Raw genomic sequence first — 27,695 nt, forward strand, 5'->3', positions numbered from 1 at the left:
GGGATCCATTTCTGTTCTCCATTGAATCTGCATTTGCTCTTCACCAATAGGTTCAGTCTTCATTATTTTACCCTTGCAGAAAATCTTTCCGGCTGTCAGTGTGAATCCAAATTTGCTCTTCTTTAGACACCATTGTCTGTTCTAGATTCTTTGCTTGGCTCTGTCATTTCAGAGCCCATTTGCCGGTATCTATAAATTGCTGCCTGGGATTTTGTAGGAATTTCTGAGTCCTTACACAAAGTTGAAAAGAACTTGACAGTATCGCGTTTTCTAATCTCTCAACATGGAGTGCTTGCCTTTTATTTAGATACCATTTCGTCTTCCTTTATCACTGGTTTGTAATTTTCTGTACGATTTAAGCATGCTTCCTTAGATGTATACCTAGGTATTGTATTTTTAGAAGGCCCTTATAAATGGTGTTTTTAAATGATCAATGTGCAATTTTTCGTAGCTGGCGTACAAAAAGACACCACACCCTGCATAGCTACTATGTTTGTTTATTGTTTTCGGGTCAGTTTTGCTGTTGATGATGATTCTTGGGGATTTCCTGTTTAAAGGCTTCTGTCTGTGATTAGAAAGGGATTTTTGTTCGTTCTTTTCCACCTACGTAACCACTTTTTTCCTTTATTACATTTGGCCAGACATTCAATACACGGTACTCATACAGAGTAGTGGGGGAAGTCCTTGGCTTGTTCTGCTATTACAGGAAAAGCAGTTTCCCATCACCAGTGTATTATTAACTGCAGAGTTTCTATCAATATTGCTTTTAATAACTTTGTTTTCAATAAAGCTAAGAAAATTCCTTCCTATTAAAGTTTTTTTTTTAATCATGAATAATGTTTGGCTTTGCCATGTGCCTTTCCTTCTGTACAGATGGGATCGCATAATTTTGTTCTTACTGATACATTAGATTCCTGGAGAGATATGTGAACGGTGATGACTTACAGATCTAAGATCCCACTTGGTTGTGGAGTTTTACCGTTTTATGTAGTGTTGGATTAAATATGTGAATGTTTTATTGCACTTGTGTTTATGAACATGACAGAAACAGGTGTGTAATTTTTCTTCTCTGTGTTCTCAAGGAATGAATTATGAATTCTTTCACATGCTTCTAATTTGGGTGGACATTGTGAGAGCTCTGAGCCATTTATTTTTCCAAAATCGTTTTGTAAAAACCACTGGGAATGGTGATTTCTTTCTGGAAGATTGTTGGTTAGTGATTTCTTTGGTTTGATAGGTATTGTCTGCTTCATGTTGTCTGTTTCCCTGAGTGTGAGGGTTGTGTTTGTTGTTTGTTTGTTTTATAATTTCAGTGCATTTTTGTGTATTGTCTAAGATGTGAAATTTTAAGTACGGCCATTCACATTTCCCCTTCAATTACCCTTTTCTGTGAAACAGCTGTGCGAGCCCCTCTTTGCTTCTGGTGCTCACAGTTTGTTTGTTCACCATATTGTTGGTTAGCCTGTGTAGAGCCTTAACAATTTCAGGAAGCTCTCAAGGAACCTGTTGTGCTTGGTTGACTCCCCCACCCCACCTGTTTTGAGGCCAGCTCCGAGCTTCCTGCTCTGATTTTTACTGATATTTTTTTTCTGCTTCTTCTTGTAACATTGTTCTTCTTTTTCAGCCTTCTAAGGCAGAGGCTTGGTGACAGATTTCATATTTTCTCATTTTCTGGTTTATCTAATGACTTTTTCTCTAAGCAGTCCTTTGGTTATGTCCTGCAAATTGTGTCGTCTTTTAAATTTTAATCAGTTATTCTGAAGTTATTGAAGTGTTGAGAACTTCTAAATAACTTTACAAACCTTCAGACTTGTACTCTCAAGTACCTTAGAAATATTCTGAAGAGAAGAATTTTTGACATTAGGCTATGAACTATATCATGCGAGATAAGGAACCTGTCATCCCTTGTCTTTTCTAAAAACACAAAAACAAAGAAGGTAATAACTCAGTACCATAGGAGATCATTTCCTATTGATATCTCCAACCAAAAAGCCATATTGCAGTACCATGTTGCCGACAGACAATTCTGTATAATCTAGACTAACAAGAAATTCCTGGGAAATGGACAACTCCCATAGGTGTTCATGATAAAGGGGGTCAGGAACCATACTGGTTCCTGTGCTTTAACTACTCAAATTTCAGTTCAGTCCATCCAGTATTCATCCAGTGGGCACAACATAGGCTACCTCCTGAAGAAAAAAAATGTCAGTTGTACCCTGTCTTGTAGTCTGTTAGAAATGTAGACTCTAGACCCCTCTCTGGAGTGGTCAAATCAAATCAATCATATTTTAATTAGAAGCCTGAGAAGCTGTGTGCAGCTTAAAGGTTATAGAGCCCTGTCTGAAATGAGTGTAAATTATATTTGTGCCACTAAAACACGTCAAGATGGGAAGAGTGGATCTTTTGATAAGCTGGCCAGAGAAAATCTCCCCAAAAAGACTGCTTTGGTGGAAGACCCAACGACAGGGACTTTTACTCATTTAACCCCAGTCTACTGTCCTCATCTGTTCTGGGGCCTGAAACCACCCAGAGGAAAAAGCAACCAAAGGAAGCTAAGAAAGAGGGAAGTATGGGATATAACGTTTAAAAAAAAAAAACTCCCCACTTCACTGTAAGAGACAGACATAAATAGTCTTCAACTAGAAAACCCCAGCCTATGAAAGAGGTAATGAGATGTGATGTACTATTGCAAAAAGTTCAGAGTTTGTCTTTTCCATCCGAAAATAAATAGGTACTGGAAATTCTATTAACTTTTGTAAATGGAGATGCAGATAAATGATCAGATGGTTTCAATTTTAAAAACTGCTGTGTGGGTATTCTTTCTTGCTACTTTTAATAAGTTCCAAATTTTAATGCAATGAATATCTGCCCTTTCCCTCGGTTGGTCAGTTGAGATTTTTCCCATTTACGGGAGCTGTCATTGAGTGGTTATATAATTAAGCTAGAGATATCAAATATGTTTTAGAAACAAAAAAATATAAATACAACACAGAGGAACCATGTCATTAAACCACATATTACCCACAAGCAAAGTACATTCTTTTATAACTTGTAGGAAATTCCTTGCCTTGCAGTAATACACAGTTAACGTTATTTTAAAGGCCACTCGATTTGACATTAGCATTTGAATTATTTTATTATAAGGGAATAAGAGGACAGCAAACTTGGCAAGTATATATACTATATGTGATGGTCAATCATTAAGTGCATATAGATGTACTTAATATATATACCATATGCATACTATAAATATATATATGTATATATGTGTGTGTGTATGTATGCATAGTTGATTGCTAAGATTCTAATTCTAGTCTAAATGGTCATTCTGCCATTGACTTTGTTTCAGGGTGTGGGTTATTGTGTAGGAAAAATTATCCTAAGCTGAAATTGCCTCACAGCATTGTTTATGTAAAGGCCAGAAATCATGAAGACTTGTCCAAAAAGTACACACAATAGAACATTCTTTCCTATTTGATCATTGTTGCAATTAAATGTTCATAATAAATCTTACTGCTATCTCTATTCCCATGACTTTGAACTGATTGAATATATCATTCTACCAATTATTCAGAATCTAGTCTAACATCCTATTCAATTGCTAGGACTCTGCCCCTGCTGGATTTCACTGCTCACCTGGCACTTGGTGACTGTCCCCTCTCTATAGTCCTCTGAATGGCCGAGTCCACTAGTCCTAACTGTTCAGGATCTTATGGTTTAAGTACTTCTGGTGGAACACGATGTGCATTTAAACTCCAGTAGATATTAGGTCTCCTCTAACAGTTCTTTTTGGTATTAAAAATGTCATTGCTATTATTAAAATTTAGGTAAAATAATAAAATTAATTGAATGGTGCTTCTGATTAAAATATTTTCCCTTGGCATGTTAAAATATCCATTATGAGTCCAGACAAACAAACTCCCCCCTGACTGCTGCCCTGTTTCCTCTCTCTTATCATCGCCGCCCCATGCATGCAGGCAAAACATCTATACACATAAAAATAAATTTTAAAAATGAAAACAAAAGATAAAAATGAAAAGATTTTTATTGAAATGGTTGCATCAGACAATCTATAAAAGCATAAATTATGTGGTGACATTTTTAGGTATTGGAATATGTGTTGTATAGATCCAGGTAAACATAATCAGGGTTGGTTTGCCCACAACTGTTTTTAAGATGTAGTATTTTTTAAAAGCCTGAGTTAGTTTTGAACATTCAGTCTCAATTTAGGAGCTACTAAATGTCTTCCTGTTAGCATCTGCTATTACTTAGCGAGGAGGTATCCAAGGCCTCAAAGGTGTGACACTTGACAATCACACACAGTTCCCTACAGACAACTCTGAGTTACATTTTTTGTAAGTGGTTTCATTACACATTGAGCTTTTACAACTGGAACTTGTCCTTCACTTGAAAACCACATTTTGCTTCATTGCTACAGAGAAGCCCTGTCTCGAAAAACAAAAACAAACAAACAAACAAATAGTTCACCCTTTCATAGACAGCATTGATTTTCTGGAAATGTAAACATCCACATGCATTGGCTAAATTCCGCCTGTTCTATCCTCATGTATCCTCCTCCATTCAACATTGTTCTTCCTCTCAGAAGGAGTTTTCTGGGGGGTCTTACTGCAATGCGGTCTCCCTGCTGGAGCATTGTTCTCTGCGCTTCTCACGTGGTCATAGCATCGTTCTCTGTGCTTCTCGCGTGGTCAGAGCATTGTTTTCTGCGCTTCTGTTGTGGACTACTTTTGATCACAGCAGTGAACGAGCATCATTGGGAAATCCTAGAACACAGGATGCATCCTGTCCACCTTTATTTTCCCGGAGGTCTCCTTCAGTACCAGGCAGTGAATGTTTAGGAAAACAAACTTAAATAGAATTTCCTACCCAAGGAATCAAGGCGTTAAATCCAGTAGCCCTGAGTTCTAGCCGTGCCTCACTGGCAGGTCCTTCCAGTCATCTTGTGTTACAGGAACATGTACCATGAGATCATATACCAGGTGACTAGTTCAGGTGTCGTGGTTATGATCAAGCTTGGAGCTTACACAGGCTATGACTAATTTCACGTACTACAGGACTGCAGAACTGCCTCTTTGTCTTTAGATTTCCATAGTACTGTAGCGCTAATGCTGGAGGTAATCTCCCTGGTTGTTACAAGGTTCAATAGTGTGGTGCACCCCAACACTGAATATTATGCTTGGTGTGTAATGAGTATCTATGAGTATTATTTGTAAAATTATATATATATATTACAGTATCCCTCTGTATTATTTATAAAAGATCTTAGAACCATGACTACTTAAGGCTGAGAATTGTACCAACAAGGAAATGAATAATAGATAAGAAACTGGTTGCTGGATCCACACCATTTTAAATCGTATGTACTAAGTATTGTTTTCTGAGAATCAAGAAAAGATATTTGTTTTTTCAAGAAAAGATATGTTTGTTGTATTGTTAATAATTACTATTGGGGCCAAGAATTATGGCATCCATCTTTAATCCCAGCAATCTGGAGGCAAAGACAGGTAAATGGCTGTGAGTTAGAGGCCAGCCTGATCTATGTGGTGAGTTCCGTGCCAGCTAGAGCTACATAGTGAAAACTGTCTCAAGTCTCAATACATACACACACACACACACACACACACACACACACACACACACACACGAAAGAAAGAAAGAAAGAACTGCTCTATATTTTTTAAACTGCACTAGAGATTAACATCATTATGATATTTTAACTCTTTGAATCATGGGTCTCTAATTTCAGTGTGCCTTTGGTAAGTGGTAAACCTATAAGTGACGGTTAATTCAAATCGACACTAGTTTTAAATTAGCCACTATTAAAACCTAAGCATTAATTGTGAGGGTCTCTTTACTAGACATAGAAGAATAAAAAAAGGCAGATATTTGTCCAAATTAAAATTAAAGCATATATCTCCCATATTCTAAATGAACATGTGAGCGTCTCTAGTCATAATTTTATTATCACCATTTTACAGAATAGAGTTTTAATTATGGTCTTTCTATTAGGAGAAGCCGTGTGCTCAGGATTAGGAACTCGCTGCTCTAACTAGTCTTGTTAAAGAATATGGCTTGATGCATCCTGTGCCGAAACTTTTATAAAAACCAATGGACACTTCTAATAACACTTTTCTAATTTCATGGTTCAGTGCACAGTCAGTAAAGATTTAAATAATTCAGAAAGAAAGCCTATTCTCTTTTCTTTATTAGAAGTTTGAGTCAAGCAAATACTTTGACATTTAATAGGTTTTTAACCCTTTTAATAACTTCTTATAATGAAATTTATTGGCAGTTGTTTTAAAGAAAGAGTTATTATGTCAGTATGAATAGCAGTCAGTAGTTTTTATGATTAGTTTTCAGACCTTGACTCTCTATGACTCAAAAGTATGTAAAAGCATAAATGAGTGAGGACTATTAATATTAACCAAATCGGGTGTGCCGAGAAATATACAGACTATATATAACTATGTTCGTGCAATTATCTAACAGGCTATAAAATTTTGGCAAATATTTGAGGCATAATTGTTTTAGAGGAGCTTAAGGTTCACTTACAGAGTCAGACACTTTAAAGGAACTGAGTGAATTATAATTTGCCTGGACTGATTTTCCCAGGTTATTAATACCATGCTCGACAGGACAGGAATTCTAGCCTTCTCCTATCTGGGTTTCATGCTATTTTAATGTTTTATAATATATTATTAAAAGGATTATTGAATGGGTTCCATAATAAAAGCCTAATTTAAAGCTGTACTTTTCTTCAAATTTCTAATAAGCTGGAAACATACAAAATCTGCCCAGGAAGTTCTTTTATGAAAGCAGAGTGTTAATTCTGCTTTCTGAGATGGACTTTTGACTGGGTGCCGTGTGTCGCCAGCGATTTACGAGCTTCCAGATGAAGTCTCGTGTACCCGTTCTGAACTGATGTGAAGAGGTCAACATGCCACTCATATCTCCATTTCTCCCAGCATCCCGTGGATATTCCAGTGGGAAGGGTGAGAGCACAAGTTAATAGGGTCTAAATATGTGTGGAGTGTTGTGGCGGCTGGCGCTGGCTGCTGTGAATATGCAGATCCGGTCTGGTCAGTAAGTCACCACGCAGAGAGCAGAGCCCCAGAGGACTTCCCGATTCCTCATCATTCGCACTTCCAGGATATTCTTTCAATGCCACAGTCCTCAAAAGCATTCTGAAATTAAGATGCCATTGTTCTCCCCAGTCTCTGTGCGAATCAAAGTTCAGAAGATGTGAACAGGTATGAGCCTTGTGGGATATGCTTTAGACGAGATACTTCCTGGGAGCAAAGCACCGCCCACACTGTAATACACATACAAAAGGCACCGACAGGATCCACAAAAGATCAGCTTCATACCAAGAGCAGATCTAGTAATTCTTATTGTCAGAGTGGTGCAATTCTGTAGAAATTGCTAATTAGCAAGTCTTGGGAAACAGAAGGTAGATCACATGGTCCCCAGATTCGCTAGATGAGCCACCGTGTCCTGCCATGAATTGGAATTATGAGATTGGTGATGGAAAGGAAACCTTTGCTGCTGCATTTTGCCTGTTTCCCTGAGTTGTGCTAAGCAGAGGAGCCCTGAAGCCCACTGAAGCTTGGTCAAGCTTGATGATATTGTCAATAGTTTAAAAACCACATTGGGAGACAGTTACTAATTAATCACATTAGTTTCTCCGTGAAGCATTGAGAAAAGGGTTTTCTCAATCCGAGTCAAAGACGTCTGATAACGGAATGGTTAGAAGTCATGCACCATAACCTTCTGGCCATAGTGATAATGGCAGGAGACAGAGTATGGCCAAGGTTTGTGAATGAGAAAGATGTACTACGAATCATAATTCCTTTTCATACATTATAATTTTGTTGAACCCTCATCAACCAGGTACCCCAAGCAGGCTATAAACCCAGCCTTCATTGCAGCTATGTACTTCTGCACAGTGGCACCCTGGGCTCTGTGGCCATAAGCTGCCCTACTTACCCAGAGACGGTACCACCGATGCAGCTCTTGGCTGCATGGATTCCTGGTCTGTGTCAACAGCTCTCCATGAACTACAACTCATGAAAACAGCAACAAAAATAAAATGCCAGTCTAGGCACAACAACGAAGCTAGGTTCAATCTTAGGATCTCCCTCTTCTACCTTAGTTAATACCTCACTTTGAGATAGTCATAGCAAAAAGAAATTCCGAATAGGTAAGAACCAAGCTAGCTGACTAGCAGCAAGAGGCAGCCTGACTGAATGTGCAGTGACTCCTAGTACTTCCTACTGTGTTTTGAAAGAAAGCAAGATTTCGAAAATACTAAATCTAAAAGCAAATTTGGCCTTGGAAATTTAGAGTTGAAATCCAGTTAATCTAAACTTGAAACTTTATAGAAAAAAAATGTTCTATTCTTCCTTTAAAACTCATGGTTTTTGTGGGCAGTAGAAATGGCTCAGTAGTTAAGAGCACTAACTGCTCTTCCAGAGGATCTGGGTTCTATTTCCAGCACCCACGTGGCAGCCATAACTGTCTGTAGTTCCAATTCCAGGGAATCCGGTACCTTCATAGACGTACATGCAGGCAAAACACCAATGTGCATAAAATAAAAGTAAATAAATCTTAGAGAAATAAAATAAAACTCATTTTTTGTTCATCTTTAAGAATTCAGCTTGTGTAGTATTTAGTTATTTTTGTCTCTTTTGACAATTTTAGTGTTCATTGTCAAATGCCTAATACCAAAATGCTGATATTTGTATATATTATGTATTTACAAATAATAAATGAAACACACAAGGAGATTACATTAGGATAATTTATTTAATTTATTTAGACAACAAATAATTAAGCTCTCTCTTGGAAATGTATTTATGAAAATGATAAATAAAATTTGATAATTAAATTTACCCACACATTTGTTCTGGTATACGCATTTACATATTAATTGAATCCTTGACAAAATATGTAATCAAATTGAGGACTTAAATAATATCAACATTTACATTCTTTTTATAGACTCTTAGAGTATATAATTCCTTAGGGAAAAAAAAAACTAAAAACTACGTGGCCTTCCACCCCTAATTAATCATGCAGGGCTGCGTGGACGACCCAAAGCAAGACTCAGAAGCTTTTCTTTAGACGCTAAGAATGTTATATCATTTGATGATGTACGTAAAAGGGGCGGAGAGCAAGCACTTGTCACAGCCAAAGCCAAGAGGGTCTCCCCATGGCCCTGGGGAAAGCACTCCACAGCAAAGGATATCAAATGTTGACAGACAGGGGTGAGCACGAGAACTTCAGCCTCTTCTTCTCTTGCTCCTGCTGGATCGGGCACCCATCCAGGAGTTGCGTGCATAGACCCCAGAATGCAGCAGCTGGTGAGCCATATTAGCAGACAGGGCCTCGGGGCTAGCCCTGCTCCTGAGCTCTGCTCCCAACTGCTGTTCACTTAAACAGCTGGATCTGAGCAAAGGGAGATGAGGTGTCGTTAGAGCTTGCTATGTACAACCGCTTCACTATAGATTGCCTGCTAGAGACATAATGATAGCTTCCCAGGCTCCCACAGTGGACTGGGAAGGATGCTGTTGTTCAGTGAAACAGAAGACCGAGGAATTGTGAGATACACAACACTGAACACCGACACAGCAAGCTTCCGATGTTCTATGTTATTCTGGAGCGCAATTTCAGCACCACTAATCACTCTACAGCTAACACTCTTACAACGAATTTCTGGGAGTAAAGGTAATCCAGCTATACCAAAATAATGTTTTAGATTTATAGTCTTGGGTGGGCAACGTGGTCCTGTGTTTTTTTTATTTTCAAAGAAAATCAAAGTATGCACACATATTGAAGAGTGTGTCAAATTTTGTACTTGATGTTTCCCACTTGAACACTGTCTTCAACCCGGAACTCTTCTGGCGTAGGAGAAAAAAATGTGCCGTGCAAGTCCATCACAGAGCAGGGCATCAGGCAGAGCGAATGCATGGTGTCTACTTTGCTTTCATGATTGATCATAATGGAGCTTCGGATTTCCCTTAATTGGAAAAGGGCTTTGAAGAAATGTGCATACAATTCATCACTATAGTCTTCCTCCATTATTTTAATTGGCATTTTTACTCCTATAAGTATGGAAAATATTTCTGTACAACAGCAGCTAGAAAAATTTAAAGAAACAGATCAAATTTGCAAAAGAATGAAATCCAGCCCATTCTCAGATTCAGTGTATTTCCCAAATGATGAAACAAATAAGAAGGTAAAAAAAAACAATGATATAGTACTTTTAGCTGAGAAAAAAAATAAGGTGTTCTAACCTTAAAGAAAAGAGAGAAATACACACATTAGATATTGCCCCTAATGCATTTGAGCACTAGGGCTTGGCAAATGAAGCCCCAAGAGATGAGGATGCGTTGTGCCATGTCAACAGCCAATGCCGTTGGTGCCAGCTGCACCTGACCAAAACATCTCTTCACTGCAGCTCAGGAAATGTGACAAATACCTACTATGTGACAAGATTTGTGCTGGACTATTCACAGTGTTGAAGAAAATAGATTCTTTAGTCTATAATCAAGTAGGGTATATCAGTTAAAACTGCACCTAACTGCATGCCAAAGATAGCCCTGGTGATGAAAGTTTAGCAGAGATGGTCACATTGAAGTCCTCATGCTAGGACGTTACACGGCTCTCCCAGACAGCCCAGAGTACTGCCTATTGACTCCAATGTTTTCTCCAGTTCTAATCATCAGCCAACATTTTTACAAGTAGAAACAAGAAGAGAACATGGAAAAAATTCACTATTAATGAGACTGCACTATGAACTTAAAATATGGTGGATAACAAAAACAAAAAAAAACTGGTTCAAATTTTGTATTTGACATTAAGGAGCAACAACCAACCAATGCCTTTCAAGAGGAAATTGGTAATGAAAGCACTTGTTTACTTGTGTGAGTTTACCAATTATTATTTTTAACAATGAGAATCCATCCACTTTAATCTCCTGCCCTTATTAACCATTAGTAATTGACGCTGGCTCCCGGGAGAGCAAGGTAACACTCATGTACTTTCCATAGATCAGGAATGTTGGTGCTATACTGAGATTCAATTGTGTGTATGGGCACATAGGGCCTGCAGAGTCGAGGATGGTCTCTTGCCTGTGCTTGCCACGCTCCACATTAGACAACTGTCACCTGGTGTAGTGACAAAACTACAGGCTACCTAACCTAGCTGTAGGCGGAGAATGCTCGCTCATTTCCTGACTGCTCAGACCTGTTATAATCACACAGAAACTATACTAATTACAGCACTGCTTGGCCTAGTAGCTCAGGCTTCTTATTAACTAACTTTTGCTTCTTAAATTAACCCATTTCTATTCATCTGTGTATCGGCACAAGGCTGTGGCTTACTGGTAAAGATCTGTCATTTGTCTCCTTGACTCCACCTACTCTATATACTTCTGTTCAGATTTCCCACCTGGCTCTATTCTGCTAAGCCATTGGCCAAAACAGCTTATTCATTATCCAATGAAAGCAACACATATACAGAAGAACAGGCCACATCACCTAGCCAAACTGGTGGCAGGATGAACCTCGAGGAAAGAGTTCGCTGCTTTACCATCTGTCTATCTTGGCATCCTTAGCCAAATGATCCTTTGCTCCACTATGGCCAAAGTTACTACATGCAAGTTAATGCAGGGGCAGGGATATAGACCTACAGTAACACAGATTAGCATGAGGAAACAAATTGAGTATTTTTTCAAAATAGTAGAATTGGTGCTGGTAAGGGAGATTACACCTCTATAAGGAACACTTCATTGCCACAAATCCAGAGGCCAGGTTACAACTACGGGATTCCTGTGCAGATGAGGTAAAATGGCCCCAAATGTGCTACATTGTGTTTGCTATAAAATCAGAGATGCATGACACGAAGAAATCGAGGTATTCAATTTATCCATATGGTTAGTCTGACTCTACGGACAACATTTCTAATTCACGGAGCTAGGAAACAAACTCTCTAAATACCCAAGTCTGAATGTGACCCTGCGCATTATGCCAGATGCAGGATTGGGAGAGCTGGCTATGCCAGGGTAATGTTCATTCACAGGCAGCCACCTGTCCCATGATTAAAGCCGTTCCAAATGCTAAGATGCACAGAAGTCTAATACCCCGAGAGTAAGCCTTATAAACAATAGTATATGTGTTGGGGACTGCCGAGGGCCAGCCTCAGTGTCCCCTTAGGGTTCAGAAAAGGACTCAAAGCAAGTGCAAGACTTAGAAGGTTCTGAGGGTGAAAATGAACGCTCCACTACGTACTTCTCTGCATCGGTTTCTTTATTCCTCTCCTGCTGTTCTCTTCTCTGTTCTGCAAAGTTTCCAGTTTATATACACAAACCCAAAACAAAGGCATGTCTCTGAGGTTGGACATCCCTTTATCTTTGGAGTTCCCAATGTGATCTTATGACAGACTCCCTTCCTGACTGCATGTCCTGACAAATGGGAGATAGTTGCAGGGAGGTGGCTTCTAATGTATCTCAGGGGACAGAATGAAGATATGGCTGTGGGAACCAAGATTTCTGGGCATGTAACTAAATTCTGCCATTGGAGGTCTCACGAGGTGGGGGAAGCCATCCAGTAAGCAAAAGAAAAAGACAAGCTTTTAAATGTCTACAGTTTTTGCGGGACAAATAGATCCAGATATGAAGTTTGTCCCAGTACATATGTTCTCCTTATCCGAGCTATATAACTAAAGGAAAAGTCATCTACCTGACCACCCCCAGATATATGTGCCCTTAAGACTGAGGTGCAATCATGAGATTACATATACATATCGCATGAGTTCACACACTACAGTGCAGATATTGGGGAGACACCAAGCTGCTTCAGCAAAAGTGAGCAACAGCTTTCACAGTCAATGGTCCTGCAGACCTTGTGTGGACAGGATTAATCCTCTATCAGGTAACCACACCTCAGGTGGGTTGACATCTTAACACCAGTTGCCACCTGCTTCTAATAGCCTGTGAGATTTACATTCTCTCTCTCTCTCTCTCTCTCTCTCTCTCTCTCTCTCTCTCTCTCTCTCTCTTTCTCCCTCTCTGATTTTTCAAGGCACACTCTGAAAATGCCAGACCATCTGTGAAAATGGTGTCTCTCCTATAACTGATTAGTCGGGTTCCTTCATGAATTGTGATAATTACTTTTAGCGGAGTAGAGCAATAGTTTGTGGTTTTGAAAAAACAAAAATATTGGTTTGGACTAGCAAGTTGGGAAACATATGGGATGAACGAAGCTAAGCTTCATGACCAAGAAGCCAAAGGGCAGCTACTCAAGGCTGGGAGTGGGGCCTGCCCAGGAGCTGGGGAACAGTCAGCAGGGTAAGGTGACCCAGTGAGAGGCGTGCCAGGAAGCAAGAACACAGGCCGGACCTGCACAGCCACAGTCTAGGTTCATCTGTATCTAACCAGCGTTGTGAAATGGCTGTTCACACTCATGGAAAGTAATTTTGCTGCCATACAGAGAAAAGAGAAACAAAGACCAGGACCGGGTTCCTTAGCCTGCCCTCGCGCGTTTTTCCAGGTCCTAATTACATTTCAGGCAAATAATAACTAAGCATCTCGTCCATGTGGAATATTTTTGTCATGCAGCAGCAGATAGCGTTAATTAGATTTTTTTTTCAGTTCCATGTGTATTTTTAGCTATCAAGTCCTTCCTTGCCCATTTGTCCATCTAGACTTGTTCTCTTGTCCTGAGCACTTTTTAACAAGCCTTCTAACAGGGAACTAAACAATCCACAGCAATAAACACCAGGACCTCTTGCCTTAGGTTTGGAACTGCTAGAGAAACATTTGTTGAAATCCACCATACTCCTCTTAACACCATGCTTTTGACCTCCAGATAACGTTCAGCACTTCATCCCCTAATGTGTTTAATTTTAATCCTGCCGAGACGAAAGTCATTGCGTGAATTACAAGAATGAGTCTCGTTAAGGCAGAAAAGCAGTGACCCAGATAGCGTAATGTATTAATGTGGAAACCTTGCCGTCTTAGAGCTTTGCTTTCAGATCTGTCTGTGCGATGACGTCACTGCAACGGTCAATCGGTTGGCTAATACCTGTCTATAGGAGTCTGAGAACAGTAGTTAGGAGAGCATTCTGACTCTTCAATAAAAGATTAGACTGAACCAGGGCAGCTGCAGGGAGAGAGTGTCTTGTAGACATGACATGGATACTGCATCCCTGAAATCTCAACAATATGGCATGGATGATGGTCTCAGCAGTGGACATGCCAACACAAAGGAAGGAAACTCCACAAGCCCCAGGCCTAGATGAAGAGCTGTAGGTAGCCAATGGCTGTTGAGAAAAGAAGGACCTGTTTTCTCAGGGGACAACCTCACTGCTAGGTTATTCAATCCCCACTGGTCAGCCCTAACCATACAAATGCAACATGAAATGAACTAAGCAGGTTTTATAAACATACACATTTATATATGTGTGTGTGTTATGTATAATAAATACAGAGTGGGGGGATGGGAAGAGTTGGGAGAAGGAGGGGTAGAATTGTTGTAAGGATGATGTACTTATGTATGAAACTCTCAAAAAAATTAAAAAATATCTAAAGTGAGAAAATTTGTTCTTATTGTCTCCTAAAACTTCCTTAAATGATCAGAATTAAAACACAGGGTTTAATGGATGCTAAAATCACTAATGATTTTGAAATTTGAATGACACTCTAACAAGCACCAGAAGGCTGACATTTTCATCACATAAATATATACAGTTACAATGTGTAAATATAAATTAATAGGGTGTCTACTTGTCAAAACAAAAATATAATTACACTAAGTTGGTCCTGGCAGATGTAACATGGTGTTGACCAAATTACCAAAGTCTGGTTTGGGCTGCTTCGTTGTGGGAATGAGATTAAAGCCCAGGGCCTTGCTCATGACATTCACATCTGTTGCCATTGAACTGTATCCAAGCTTTATTGTTTTGGTATTCTTTGGAGTAATATATATATATATATATATATATATATATATATATATATATAAATTACTATAGTGCAGAGAAAATTAATGTGAATGCAACTTAGTAGGACCTCTTACCATCTGCTGATTAGAGAAAAAAAATTATCTGGGCATGATAGCATTCACAGCACCCAAGAAACTGAAGAAGGAAGATCGTGAACTACAAGGCAGCAGCCTGGGATTACGGTGTGTGATCCCTCGTCAAAAAAGTCAAAACTTAAAAACTAAAATAAAAGAACCTTTCAAGAAGCATGTTTCTGAAAGTGTATCTATCTGTTCACTTACTTTAGATGCAAGATATCGCGAGCACCGAAGGAGCTCCGTACGGCTCCCATCCTCAGATTGCAGCCATGAGGCCGAGAGGCCAGCCGACAGACATCAGACAGCAGGCAAGCATGATGCAGCATGGTCAGCTGACTACCATCAACCAGTCCCAGCTGAGTGCACAGTTGGGTTTGAACATGGGAGGAAGCAACGTTCCCCACAACTCCCCTTCTCCCCCTGGGAGCAAGTCTGCAACCCCTTCGCCTTCTAGCTCCGTGCATGAAGACGAGGGTGAAGACACCTCCAAGGTATGATCTGTGTTTGATACTGCCTTTACACTGTGAGGAGGGCATGCTTATATCCTCCCCATGAGAAACATCGATGGGAAGCATATACTTGGTTAATGAAGCATGAGGTTACAAATTAAATTCAACCACACGCTTACTCATGACTCTTCTAACTTCCTTATATGTCCTTTCAATGTATTTACATATAACACAAAGGTTGGGTTTGCTCTTAAAATGTATGGTCTGCATAGTGAATCAGGCTGAATAAATTCTATTGTACTTGACTTCTGCCATCGAGCCTACCTTACTGCATGCCAGAAACATTTTTCTCTGTAGGACCATTTTTCTTTTTTTACAAGGATCCCATGTAGCACAGGCTAGCCTCAAACTTCTGAGATGCTGTATAGCTGAGGGGGACCTTGAAATTCTGATGGCCCTGTTTGTACCTCCTGAGAGCTGGAATTAAAAGGGGGCACCACTGTGGAATGCTGGAGATCCAATTTATGCTGGGAAAGAGCCCTACTGAGCTGAGCTTCAGCCACATTGTGCTGTGAGAACCTAACGTCCTTCAGTCCGTGCAGGGAACGTGAGTGGGGTCAGAGTGTGTGCTGGAATGTCCTTAGAGGACAACCTCAGATCGCCTGCCCCAGCTCTTCCACACTAGTGATGGGCAGGGTAGAAGATGACTTTGCAGGACAGAGATCTGGGTGCCAATGTTTTGTAGCTCCTTACAGTTTTATCACTAAATGCCTTTCTTTGAATCATTTGGGTGGGAAATTGCTTTTTTAGTGCTCTTGCAAGGGAAAATTGGCTGAATCCTCCTTTAAATTCCTTTAAAGTTGTTTAAGGAATTGTTCCTTTAAAATATAATACTTTAAAAAGAGAAAAGAAAAATAAATGACCTCACCAAAACCCTGTATGCTTTTTTGCCTGAAAACATCAAACACTTGCTTTCCCTTCCCTGATTACCAATGAAGCACTGCCCAGATTTAGCCCAGTGAGAAGGATGTGTGTCTACCGGCTGTGAAAATGCCCACCGGTACACAAGTACTTCCTATTTGCCTTCTTTTTTAAAGATTTATTTTATTTTTGATTATGCATTGACAGTAGGTGGTTAATGTGCAGGTGAGTGCAGGTACCCAAGAGGCCAGGGGCTTTGGTTCTCTGTAAGAGCAGTGCAGGTTCTTACCTCCTGCTCCCCCTCTCAAGACTCCTCTTTTATTTGTTTAAGACGCTTCCTAATAAGTAGTCAGGTGTGTCCACCGCTCTGTTTTCTTCTCATCTTCATGAGAATTTTTGGGAGCAGTTAAACTGCCAACACACTGATAAGGCCATGCTACAGGATCCGATCTATGCAATTGATTGCCAATGTTTACGCTAAACTCTTAATAGTTCAGAAGAATTGGTAATCCATAGGTTAATTCAATTTACTGACAGCATTGAAGGTACACTGGCAATATTTTCCTATTTCTGTACTCTTGATGCGCTAGTATTTGGGAGTTCTTAATCTCAGAACAACTATACAGTTGGCTGCCAAGAATGACTTCACTGTGAGGCTCTGCGATATGAGTACCAGCCAAACCAGAGCTCTCACACACCAATTCAGTATTCCCCTGCCTCATACCAGGGCTAGGGTCAGCCAACGAAGACCAAACCAGAAAAACCCAGGATCTGTACCAAGCCTTTCCCCTGTTCTCTCAGCAAACCTACAGAGCCTGGTAACTCCTACCCATAAAACTGCCAACACATGCGCTGTGTCCTGTGTTACCTGAGTCCTCTCTGTCCCTCAGACACTTGGGTCCCTCCCCAGGTAGCCATGTGCCTCCTGTTCTTCAGATCTGTGGTTGTAAACTTCTCCCTTTCTGGCAGTCATTCCCATGCTTTGTTGACTTCCCAAAGAAAATAAAATCAGATCTCGGGTACAAATCTTAGTGTCTGCACACGTTTGCTTCTACCCGCATACTCAGGCCTGTGGTAAGTGAGGTCAGGTGCATGGACAGACGGAAGTACTAATAGAAGTCTAAATAATCATAAATCACCGGGCTCATGAGCGCCTGGACATCAGCTATCTAGATAGCAAAGACAGTCTACCTAAGAAAGTATGGATTATTCTAATAGTCCCAACAACCAGTATGCCTGGATCCAGACGCGATCACCAGCTGTATGCTTATGGCCAGAGAGCCGTGGGCTCGAGACAGTCACCTAGACAGAAATGATATGTGTTGTATTTTACCAGGAGATCAATGTCCAGCTCACAGTAATGATCCATTTTTCCGTCAGGATTATGTCCTTATAAGACTTCCTTCCTGACAATTCAAAAAATTAATGCAAAACTTGTAGTAGTGTCTTCTACCAATAAAATGTATACAGGACCTGTCCTAATTACAGCAACATCCTATATGCTCTTCGGTTTGCATGGTGGCTAGGTAGACAGGAACCTGAAAGTCTTAGAACGACTTTCTGCCATTTATTGTTAACCCTTTAGGAGCACAGCTTGCCATTGTCCCAAGGCATGAATTTGTACATTATAAACCTCCATGCTGGTGCGAAATTTCACCAGTGAGTTTCCTATCCAATCACCCGATATCCCCATCTCAAAGACATGTATACATCTCTAAGTGGCGGTAAGCCTGTATGGGTCTTAGCAGCGACTCTTGGGCTACTAGTGTGGGGGTGGGGGAGAGGGGTTGAAGAGATGGATTTCTCAAAAATATCCTTTTTTAAAAAAAAATGGCTTTTTTTTTCTTTTACACATCTCAAGAAAATTCAGCTGCTATTGCAATTTTGTAGGCCATTGCTTACTGTGGATTCAGAATTCCTCTCCCATTTAGTCAACTTAGATGTGCTAAACTGCTAGAAAAATCCTCTGGTGAAAGTGCCCAGGCATTTTTTATGACAGTTAAGAATTAAATAGCACTTTTTTTCCCTCTATATGTGTGTGTAGGATTTGTGTGCAGTGTTGTATATTACAGCAACTCTAGTTAAAAGTGAAAAGGCACTAAGCAAAAAGATCATTGAAATCATTTCTAACAAGTGAACCAAACGGGAATATTGAGTTCCTCCCCCAGAGAAAGCATCTTAGCACGCCAGGCTGTCTTTACGCAATTACACATTGATTCCAGTTTATCTAATTGAACAATTAAATGGAATACTCTCTGTTTTGGCAGGGAAAAAAAGTATTGTAGATACACCGGTAGAATTAATTATCACCTTACAAACACCACCCACGGCTTTGAGAGCTCTGGAGCGGTGTTGACAGCTGAGTTACGGTTGAAGCCTGCAGAGAAATAGGAAGACATAGTGAGTGGCTGTGGCTCCGAGTCTGTAACCCGATTCCTGTGAGTTAGCAGACTCTTCAAGATGCTTAGAATATCTGGCATTACATGTGTACTTGTATATAGTTGTTCCTTTAATTATCCATGAAGAATCACAGTAAATATTTTCCTTCCTTTTGCTTCCACTTTTCCATTGAAAACATTCGTATGTTTATGTGTCTCATAAATGATGTATAGTTGGGTGATCTTTGGCTCTGCAAAGGAACCCTTACAGCCCTGACACAGACATCTGGGCATCCTCAGTGTATTACTTTCTATTTGCCCCAAAGACATTTTAAATTACTTATTCTATCTTCTTTAAAATTTTAATTTTTCTCATCCAATTTTTCTTATTTTAAGACTGGAAACTTGGTGTTCTTCTTTCTTTGTTTTTATTAGCTCTTTGAGAGTTTCGTGTTTCCTGGAACATGTTTTGGTGATGTTCATGTCTCCGAGCCATCTCTAATCCACTCCCCCTTCCATCTCCATCAACTTCATGTCCTTTTTCTTAATCCCTTCAAGACCAGTTGTACTCCCAAAATATTCTTGGTTGTGTGATCTTCCACTGGATCGTGGTAGACTTTAGTCGGTAGCTATGATCTTAGAGAAAACTGATTCTCTCTTTCCCAGCAGCCAACAAGTGCCAAAGCTCCATGGTTAAGAGCAGGATAGATGCCGACTCCTCTTTCCACATTGAGATGTGGGCTAGTACATGTTTTGTATATGAAAGGTGTAAATTATTGGATGTCTTTACATTGCTATTTAGGTAACTTTTAAGTCTAAATATCTTTCTTCTGGTTTATATATTTATATTTTTGCTAATGTTCATCTTGATTATATTTTTTTAATTCTTTAATGTAAAAAAATTCATAAAATACCATGTACATTGTTTTAGAGAATTCTTTTTCTTCCAATTTTATGTATATGTACCATTTACATCTAGAATTACTTTGTTTTAATTTTAAGGTATTCTTTCGGCATGGGTTTTATTGGAACATGCCTACCTTAAAAGACCTTTCTGCTGGATATATTTCTAGGTTGACAGTTACCGCCTTTCAGCCTTCGGAGGCTGTCATGTTATGCTTTTGAGACCTAGTTTCTGTTGTTGCTTTTGAGAACTACTGTTTCCATCTTTCCTTGAAAGTACCCTGACTGTCCTCTCTGATTGGTTTGAAAATCTCTTGTCTTTGGTGTTCTTCAGTGCTAAGGTGATGTATGTGGGCTTCTTCACATCTATCTTGAATTTAATTGTCTCTGTACTTCATTTCAGCAATATTTCAACCACTTTTTTTTGCCTCTTTCTCCCTTCTCATTTTGTAATTTTGAGAAGGTTTTAATGCTAGACTTCTCATCTTATCCTCCACACCCCCAACATGCTATGTGGAACTTCATTACCTGCTAGACTAGATTAATTTATTTACATTGATATCTTAGTTGGCACATACTTTTTTCAGCTATATCTAATGTGAGACTGAAATGATCTTTTGGAGATTGCAATTTCAAGTATATTAAAAATATATTTTATTTTTCTCACATCTAGACATTTTCTTAGTTATTTAACATTTTCTCATATATTTCGTCCCCTTTATTCATAAATTTGTTGCGTACCCTCTGTTTTAGTTGTGTTTTTATTGTGGTGACAAGACACCATGACTAAGGTAGTATATAAAGAAAGAGTTTATTAGGGCTCACAGTTCCAGAGGTTTAGAATCCATGACCATCATGGCAGGGAGCGTGGCAGCAGGCAGGCATAGATCTGGAACAGTAGCTGAGAGCCGGCATCCTTATCTGCAAGTTGGAGGCAGAGAGAGAGAGAGAGAGTTACCCAGGAGTAGTGTGGTCTTTTTAAAACTGAAAACCAGACCCCTATTGAGATTCTTTTATCCTTTATGAAAAAATAAAACTTGGGTATAAATATTAGGGAATAAACCAGAGAGATCCACAGAACAAGCGAAACATGATCTCTGCTCTCGGAATGGAGGTTGGACTCCATTGGTGGTCTTGGAACAATCAGCACAAATAGATCTCCCCAAAGAGACCCCAGTGAAACACCTAATCCTTCACAAACAGTTCCACCAACTGGGCACTAAGTACTCAAATGTATGAGTCTGTGAGGATCTTTCTCATTCAATAACCACACCCCCACTTGTCTAATTCTTACCCATGAAGCTCTTGGTCTATTTCTTCTGGTTTTACTATTTTGCCTTATTTTTGGTTTCTGTTTTTAGAATGTGAGTTTTTATCTATTAAAACCTCATGAAAATTATTTTAGAGATGGTCTGAACATATAGTTCTCCAGAGAGATTTTGTCTGCTTCTGCTGGGTCCTTACCTTACAGAAACACACTTAGCTTGAAATTTTCCAGCCTTCCCCAACCACCCGACCACATAACACTAAAAGCCCTTGCAAATGCAGGCTTCTATTTAAAGATGATCACAAGATATTTTCCTTCTCATCCTTGAGGTTTGAGAGGGGCAACTGCAAAGAGAATTATTTTGCTCCAGCCTTGAGATGAATGATTCTCATTCTTTTGCATCATATCTTTAACAGATCCTTGCTATCAACATCCTGCCTGGGCTTTGTCTTCTGTGAACTGTTCAGCAATGCTTTTGAATGAAAGTTGACTTCTCAACCTGCATGCTTCTCTGTGTTCTCTTAGAACTTTTGCTTTAAACCCTTCTGACTGCGTTCTTGGTTCCTCAGTGCATGTGCTCTGCTGTATGAGGTGCAATCAAATAGGCGGGTCCTTGGAGAGTCTCCTTCACCTGCTTTATCCACGCACTAGAGTAAGTCACTGCACTAGCAAGCAAACCTTCAGGTTTAGTTTGTTTGTAGCAGGGTTCTAGAAGCAAGAGACAACAAAAGTTCCAGACACTCTTCTATACACAGTAAATAAAATAACTAGTGCTAGAACAAAATGCCACATTGCTTTATCAAGAAATGGGTCATAACACTTAAAATTAGAGCATGAAAGTCAAATTTTTCCATACTGATATTTTTATTTTGCAATAACTTATAAACAATTCACATGATATAACAAGTATGATATCTCCAAAGTTCTTAGACTCATGCCAATTAAATTAGTAAGTGCTTTCTTCATTTTTATATGTATATTTTACTTTAGGAAGGACAAACAAACACTCACTCCAGATAGGGTACTAACAGACCAAAGTAAGATTCCATCAAAGTCCAACTTAATAAACCAATAAGGAAATAATACTGGGTTTACTTCAAGAAAATAAGTAAAGGATTATTTACAAAAGCTTGGAAGAGCCTCAAGTAGCTACCTTATCACAAATCACATTCTGCCAAGTGTTATAACCTCAATGAAACTCCACCACTCCAGCCTTCCACTTCCCATGTTTTCTGTCGGCACCCAAGGTCACCTACAGGGAGGAGAGGGCAGGAGGGACTAATTGCTGGAATCCCAAGTGAGGATCTTCTGACCTTCTCCTTGTCCATATGTTAAATCATATCATTAGATCCACTGCCACATCTATGTGTGTGCACCTATACACAGGTGTGCATGCATGTGTATGAACACAGACACACACATTCAGCAATGGTGGTCATAACAAACCACCACTGGGGAAGATGCTAAAATTCAACCTGTCAAATGCTTGGGTCTAAAATCAATTCATGTTATGCTAGGATGTAGTATTTTCAAAGAGCATATGATCTTCGACATATTCTAGGTGAGTGAGCACATTTGATAAGTCATGGAATAAAAATAACATGAGGCTTGGCCTAGCCACCTGGTATTACCTCCTTGGGACCCCTACCTCAACACCTTGTGGTATTTGTAAGGCAGAGTCCCATTCCAGAGGAATAAGGGGTAAACACATTGCTCTACATAGAGAGATACAGCAAAGATCCAGTGGATCCCAGAGACTGACACAAAAATCCAGTAGGTAAGTGTAATTATAACCAACCGTGTTCTTGCTTTAGAATAGTTTTTCTCAACAGTAGCCCAAAGTTTATATTTCACATTAGGCTACCAAGTTTCTGCGCTAAACTCATCGAACAAATCTGCAGGGTTTTATTTTAAAATCAAGAATCCTTAAAAATGAGTTTGCTTTACAAGTCCCAAAACCAAAGCCCTTCATACATGCTTTCCTGTAACGGACGTGTTGAGTCACTGACTGCTCTGGCTTTATTAATGATGATAATAAACCTAACTGTAAAATGAAAGAAGTGCTACAGCCTTGCTGATTTCCCAGGAAGAGATGGCTCACTTTCCACGCCTATTTGAATTTATTCGCATAGGGAGATTAGATGGCAATGCTAAAAAAAAAAAACAGAGAATGGACAAGCCGCAGAATTTTTCACGTGTAGAAATGGGACATGAAGAAAGTGCTGTGGTGTGCCCCATTTCCGTGGTGAAGGCTTTACAATGTTTACTTTATATGACGAGCGTTATAACTGGAGTTCTGTGCTGTTTGTTCAGCCTATTATGCAGATGGTACTTGATTAAAATCTATTTTAAACTGCAGCGATTACTGCAAGATAGTGTGCATTAAAAAGCTCTCCTGGCTCCATTAAAGGCTTTGGGACCATGGCAGTTTATTTTAAATATGCTTATAGACATTTCTAACTTCTCCGGAGACGCTTCAATATAAATGACTCTCTTTCCGTGTGTGTGTGTGTGTGTGTGTGTGTGTGTGTGTGTGTGTGTGTGTGTGTACACTGTTAAGGATTAAACAGTGTTTTGCATAGTAGGCAAGGGCTCCAACACTAAGTCCCACCCCTGACTCTCTTTCCCTGATATTGCTAAAGTCTTGCATTCTAGAATAGGGAAGTATTCTCCAAGCAATATTCTGAGCACATGTTTCTTTTAAATTAAAAGATTATTATTTCCTTGTAATAAACAAGTTACATGAACCCATTATAACTAAGCAGTATTACCTGACAGAAAGTGGCTTGTCAGACGCCTAAAGATGTTGTAGAATTATGATAAATACATCTTTCCCTAAGTAAGATAGAGGAAAGCATGTGCAACATAAAGCATTTGTGTAATATTTACGAGTAAGATATTTGTATTTTGAATATATTTATTAAATAGTGCTTTAATTGAATATGAAAAAAGCTCTGTAGGTAAACAGGGCTACAATTAGTGCTTCAGTTCGGCCATGTTGTTAATCGCTATCATTTTCATGAAGTTTCAAAATGCACTTCAAATCTTTGCTCTGCAATGATAAACCTTTGCCCATTGCTGTGGAATATATGGCGTGTCGCTGGAAGGCACCACATAGTGGAAAGGGGGTAATGATTCATAAGACTTCTCGTTTTCGATGGCCTGTCTTCTTTGGAAGGTGATTTTGTGATCTAAATGGAATACAATGGAAGTGAACTTTTCTCTCTAGTTGCAGAACCTTAGTAAGCTGATCAATGCTCTAGAGGAGTGTTCAGTGCATACTTCCGTCTCATCCAGCATAACAGCCAATAGTCATCAATGGCTGCTTAGATTTATATTTAGTGAGCTAAGATTAAATGTAAAGACTTTCAACTCTCAGTTGCACCAACTTTATGCTTGTGATGTATAGTTGTATGTTGCTAGTGGCTACTCTTTTGACATGACAGAGAATATACCTATCAGTCTAGAAAGGTCTATGAGACAGGGGCACTATGGATTATGGAACCCAGAACTTCTTAGAAAGATAAGGTATAAAATTACAAGCTTTCATCCATAAATGTATGAAGCCAAAATCCAGACAACACCCAGGGACATATTGTAAATCCATTTAGCTAATTTTTTTTCGACCTCGACCATACTCATTCTTATGTTCATTCTAAATAGTTTGTGGTCAAAAGAGCTGGGTACTTTTCAAAATATAATCCATTACTGGCATGTAAGTGGTTCCAAATTGAAGCAATGCTCCTTTCCGAGGATGCTTTGCATATGGCCAGCAACCATGTGCTTTTCACATGAGGAACAAAGCTACCACTAGAAAGTGTGGGGGAGGGGGGGCTTACTGATTCCCAGCTCATTAAGTCGACTTCAAAAGGGTCACTCATTTCTGCATGTTTCTTAAGTATGAAAAGTGGTGACAATACAAACCACACATCATAGGACTGTGCCTTGTGTTGCGAGCAAATATCCTTACCAATCACTGCCAAGGTGCTTGAAAGCAGAGACATCAAGCCATGTTAGTGAATTTCCATTCTATTTTATTCCGTCTAAAAAAGGAAAGCCATTGTGTCCGTGAAATAATGTTTTATGCAAAAAGACTGAACAACATAATAAGCAATGCTCTCTGAAATGCATTTTAGTTTTATAAAAACAAAGATATTTTGTGCATATCTCTTTCCCCCTTCATGCGCATCTATAGTGAACAGTGGGGCACTATGTCAAAGCATGGTGGAGTTACATGCAGGCAATTTTATGAGGAGTCAGAAGATTACAACCCAAAACAGTTTGGATGACCTAGATTAATTATTGAAGGGATGACAGTGAATCTTGATTAATGAGAGGTAAATGGCTATCTTTGAGATGGATCTTCTCTTATGCCTGTCAGTTTTCCTGCGTGAAAGACAATTCAGAGCAATAGTGGACTGAGTATGTCTTCAAAGGAAAGGCTTGGCATGCTGGTGACTGAAAGGTGGGCTGCTTTTGGTGTAGCCAGAGTAAAAACAAAGATGATGCATTGGTATGAGTGTATGAGTGACCTGGCCTTAAGGGCAGGGTGATATCACACCTCTCTGTTTCTCAGCTTTCTGTTTCTCAGGAATGTCAGATATATGACCAAAGATTCAGAGGAATGCTCCATGGTGCATGGAGTCTCCTGTACCTTCACAATATGGAGGCAGAGATCATAAAATGCTAGTATGTGTTTCTAGTAACAAAGTCTAACATTAAGACAAAATGTACCCTGCTCAACCATACAAACCAAGCTAAGAATGTCTGGAAAACCTCCAGACAGCTAACTGGAAAGGTTTAGGGGTTCCTAGAATGTGCTATGTGTTGCTTCAAAATTATTGCCTGTATTATAGTCCATATCACTGAGCCTCCTTTGCTACAAATTGTTCTCTTTAGTCATTTTCTTAGTTAGGGTTTCTCTTGCTGTGAAGAGATACCAATATCACAACAACTCTTATAAAGGAAAGCATTTCATTAAGGGAGCCGCTTACAGTGTCAGAGGTTTAGGCCATTGTCATCGTGATGGGAGCATGGTGGCAAACTAGAAAACATGGTGCAGACTGATTCTTGATCGGAAGGCAAAAAAAAAAAAAAATAGGCTCAGAAACTTGGTGGTATCCTGAGCATAGGAAACCTCAAAGCCCACCCCCCACAGTGAGACACTTCCTCTAACATGGCCATACCCACTCAACAAAGCCACACCTCCTCATAGTGCCACTTCCTATGAGCTTTTGGGGCCAATTACATTCAAATGACCACATCAGTCATCCTAAGGAATAGAATATTATTATGAAACTGAGAGAAGAATTATTATAAAACCAGTTTAAAAATAAAATGATCCTGAATTTTGGGGGTTGGAAACCACAAGAACATCTAAATAATTAAATCTAAATATATCTAAATAATTTCTGAAAAATCCTTTAATAAGAAATCTGTTACATGATAGATTTATCTCTTGACATTTGATTGTCTTCTGGAAAGACTGATATAATTGTCAGTCACAACTATTTCAGTTTGTCCAATCATTATTATATTAATTAAATTTTAAAATTATATAGGTAGTATTCTCTTTGAATAAGCATTTACTTATCTGTGCATATGTACATTATTAAAAGATTACTACAACCAAGATAATTAAAACACCCACCACTTTATCTTACCTGGTCACTGATTCTTTTTCTTGTTGTTTATTTTCTGTTTGTTTTGTTGTTAATGAGGATGTTTACAATACACTGTCAGCATATTTTAAGTATCTACTTCAGTATTGCTTACTGGAATGACCATGCTGCAAGCCGTACCCTCAGAAGTCACCCACTCTTGAATATTTGTCTCCTTTGGCTACTCCATCTTTAATATTGTTTTTGGCGAATATGGTTTCAGTTGAAGTAGAATTAAATCTCTCTACCCCCGCTTTTTTTCCCTCCAGCCTTTCCCAGCTACCCTCCTTCATGCTCACCTCCTGTCCTCTCCACTCTCAAATTGATAGTCTCTTTTCCTTTGGTTCTCATTGCATGCATGCATGTGCATGTATACAAACACATACGCACAAAGATTTCAATATAACCTGCTGAGTTTTAGAGCTGATCACTCTCCGTTGGACAGGTAGTGGGGGCTCATCCCTGGGAGAGATGAATTCTTCTTCCAGCAGTTCTTAGTTACATATAGTTGTTTGTCTAGGGGTAGGACCCTGGGTTGCCTATAGTTGTTTGTCTAGGGGTAGGACCCTGGGTTGCCTATAGTTGTTTGTCTAGGGGTAGGACCCTGAGTTGTCTATAGTTGTTTGTCTAGGGGTAGGACCCTGAGAAAATTTTCTCCTTCCACATTATCACGTCCTCTGAAATAGCCATTGTTATGATCTTGTTTATGCAGCTGTTTCTAGGGGCGACTGTTTCATAGAGGACTTCCTGATATTGTGATTCTTTTTTTTTTGTTTTTTTTTTTTTTTTGTAAAAGCAAAGAACCTTTATTCTTACACAAGTTTTCAAACTCAAAGGTTCAGGACCCTGATTGGCAGACATGTGTCTATGGCCGTCCTGGTGAAAAGCAATGCAGTGTGTCCTGGCCGGTGATCCTATCTACAGTGGTCAGAACATTGGGAATTTCCTTTGGATGGTCTGTTCCTGGGTGCTGCCTGCTCTGGCAGTTGTGTGACCTGGGTGCCATGTGTGGTCAG

The 27,695-nt window shown here is 39.4% G+C and overlaps 1 protein-coding gene across 5 annotated transcripts in view; it reads left to right on the forward strand.

Annotated features, from left to right (window-relative positions):
• Tox (thymocyte selection associated high mobility group box) overlaps positions 1-27,695 on the forward strand; it is a 289,722-nt gene that overhangs the window by 224,666 nt on the left and 37,361 nt on the right. For all 5 annotated transcript variants that reach the window (XM_085677029.2, XM_085677030.2, XM_085677031.2 and 2 more), the window contains one exon: positions 15,311-15,592. In XM_085677029.2, the coding sequence (XP_085533155.2) occupies positions 15,311-15,592 (282 nt within the window). The remainder of the gene's footprint in view (positions 1-15,310; positions 15,593-27,695) is intronic.

The sequence above is a fragment of the Myodes glareolus genome, chromosome 16, assembly GCF_982192425.1.
Source record: "Myodes glareolus chromosome 16, mMyoGla1.1, whole genome shotgun sequence".
NCBI lineage: Eukaryota > Metazoa > Chordata > Mammalia > Rodentia > Cricetidae > Myodes > Myodes glareolus.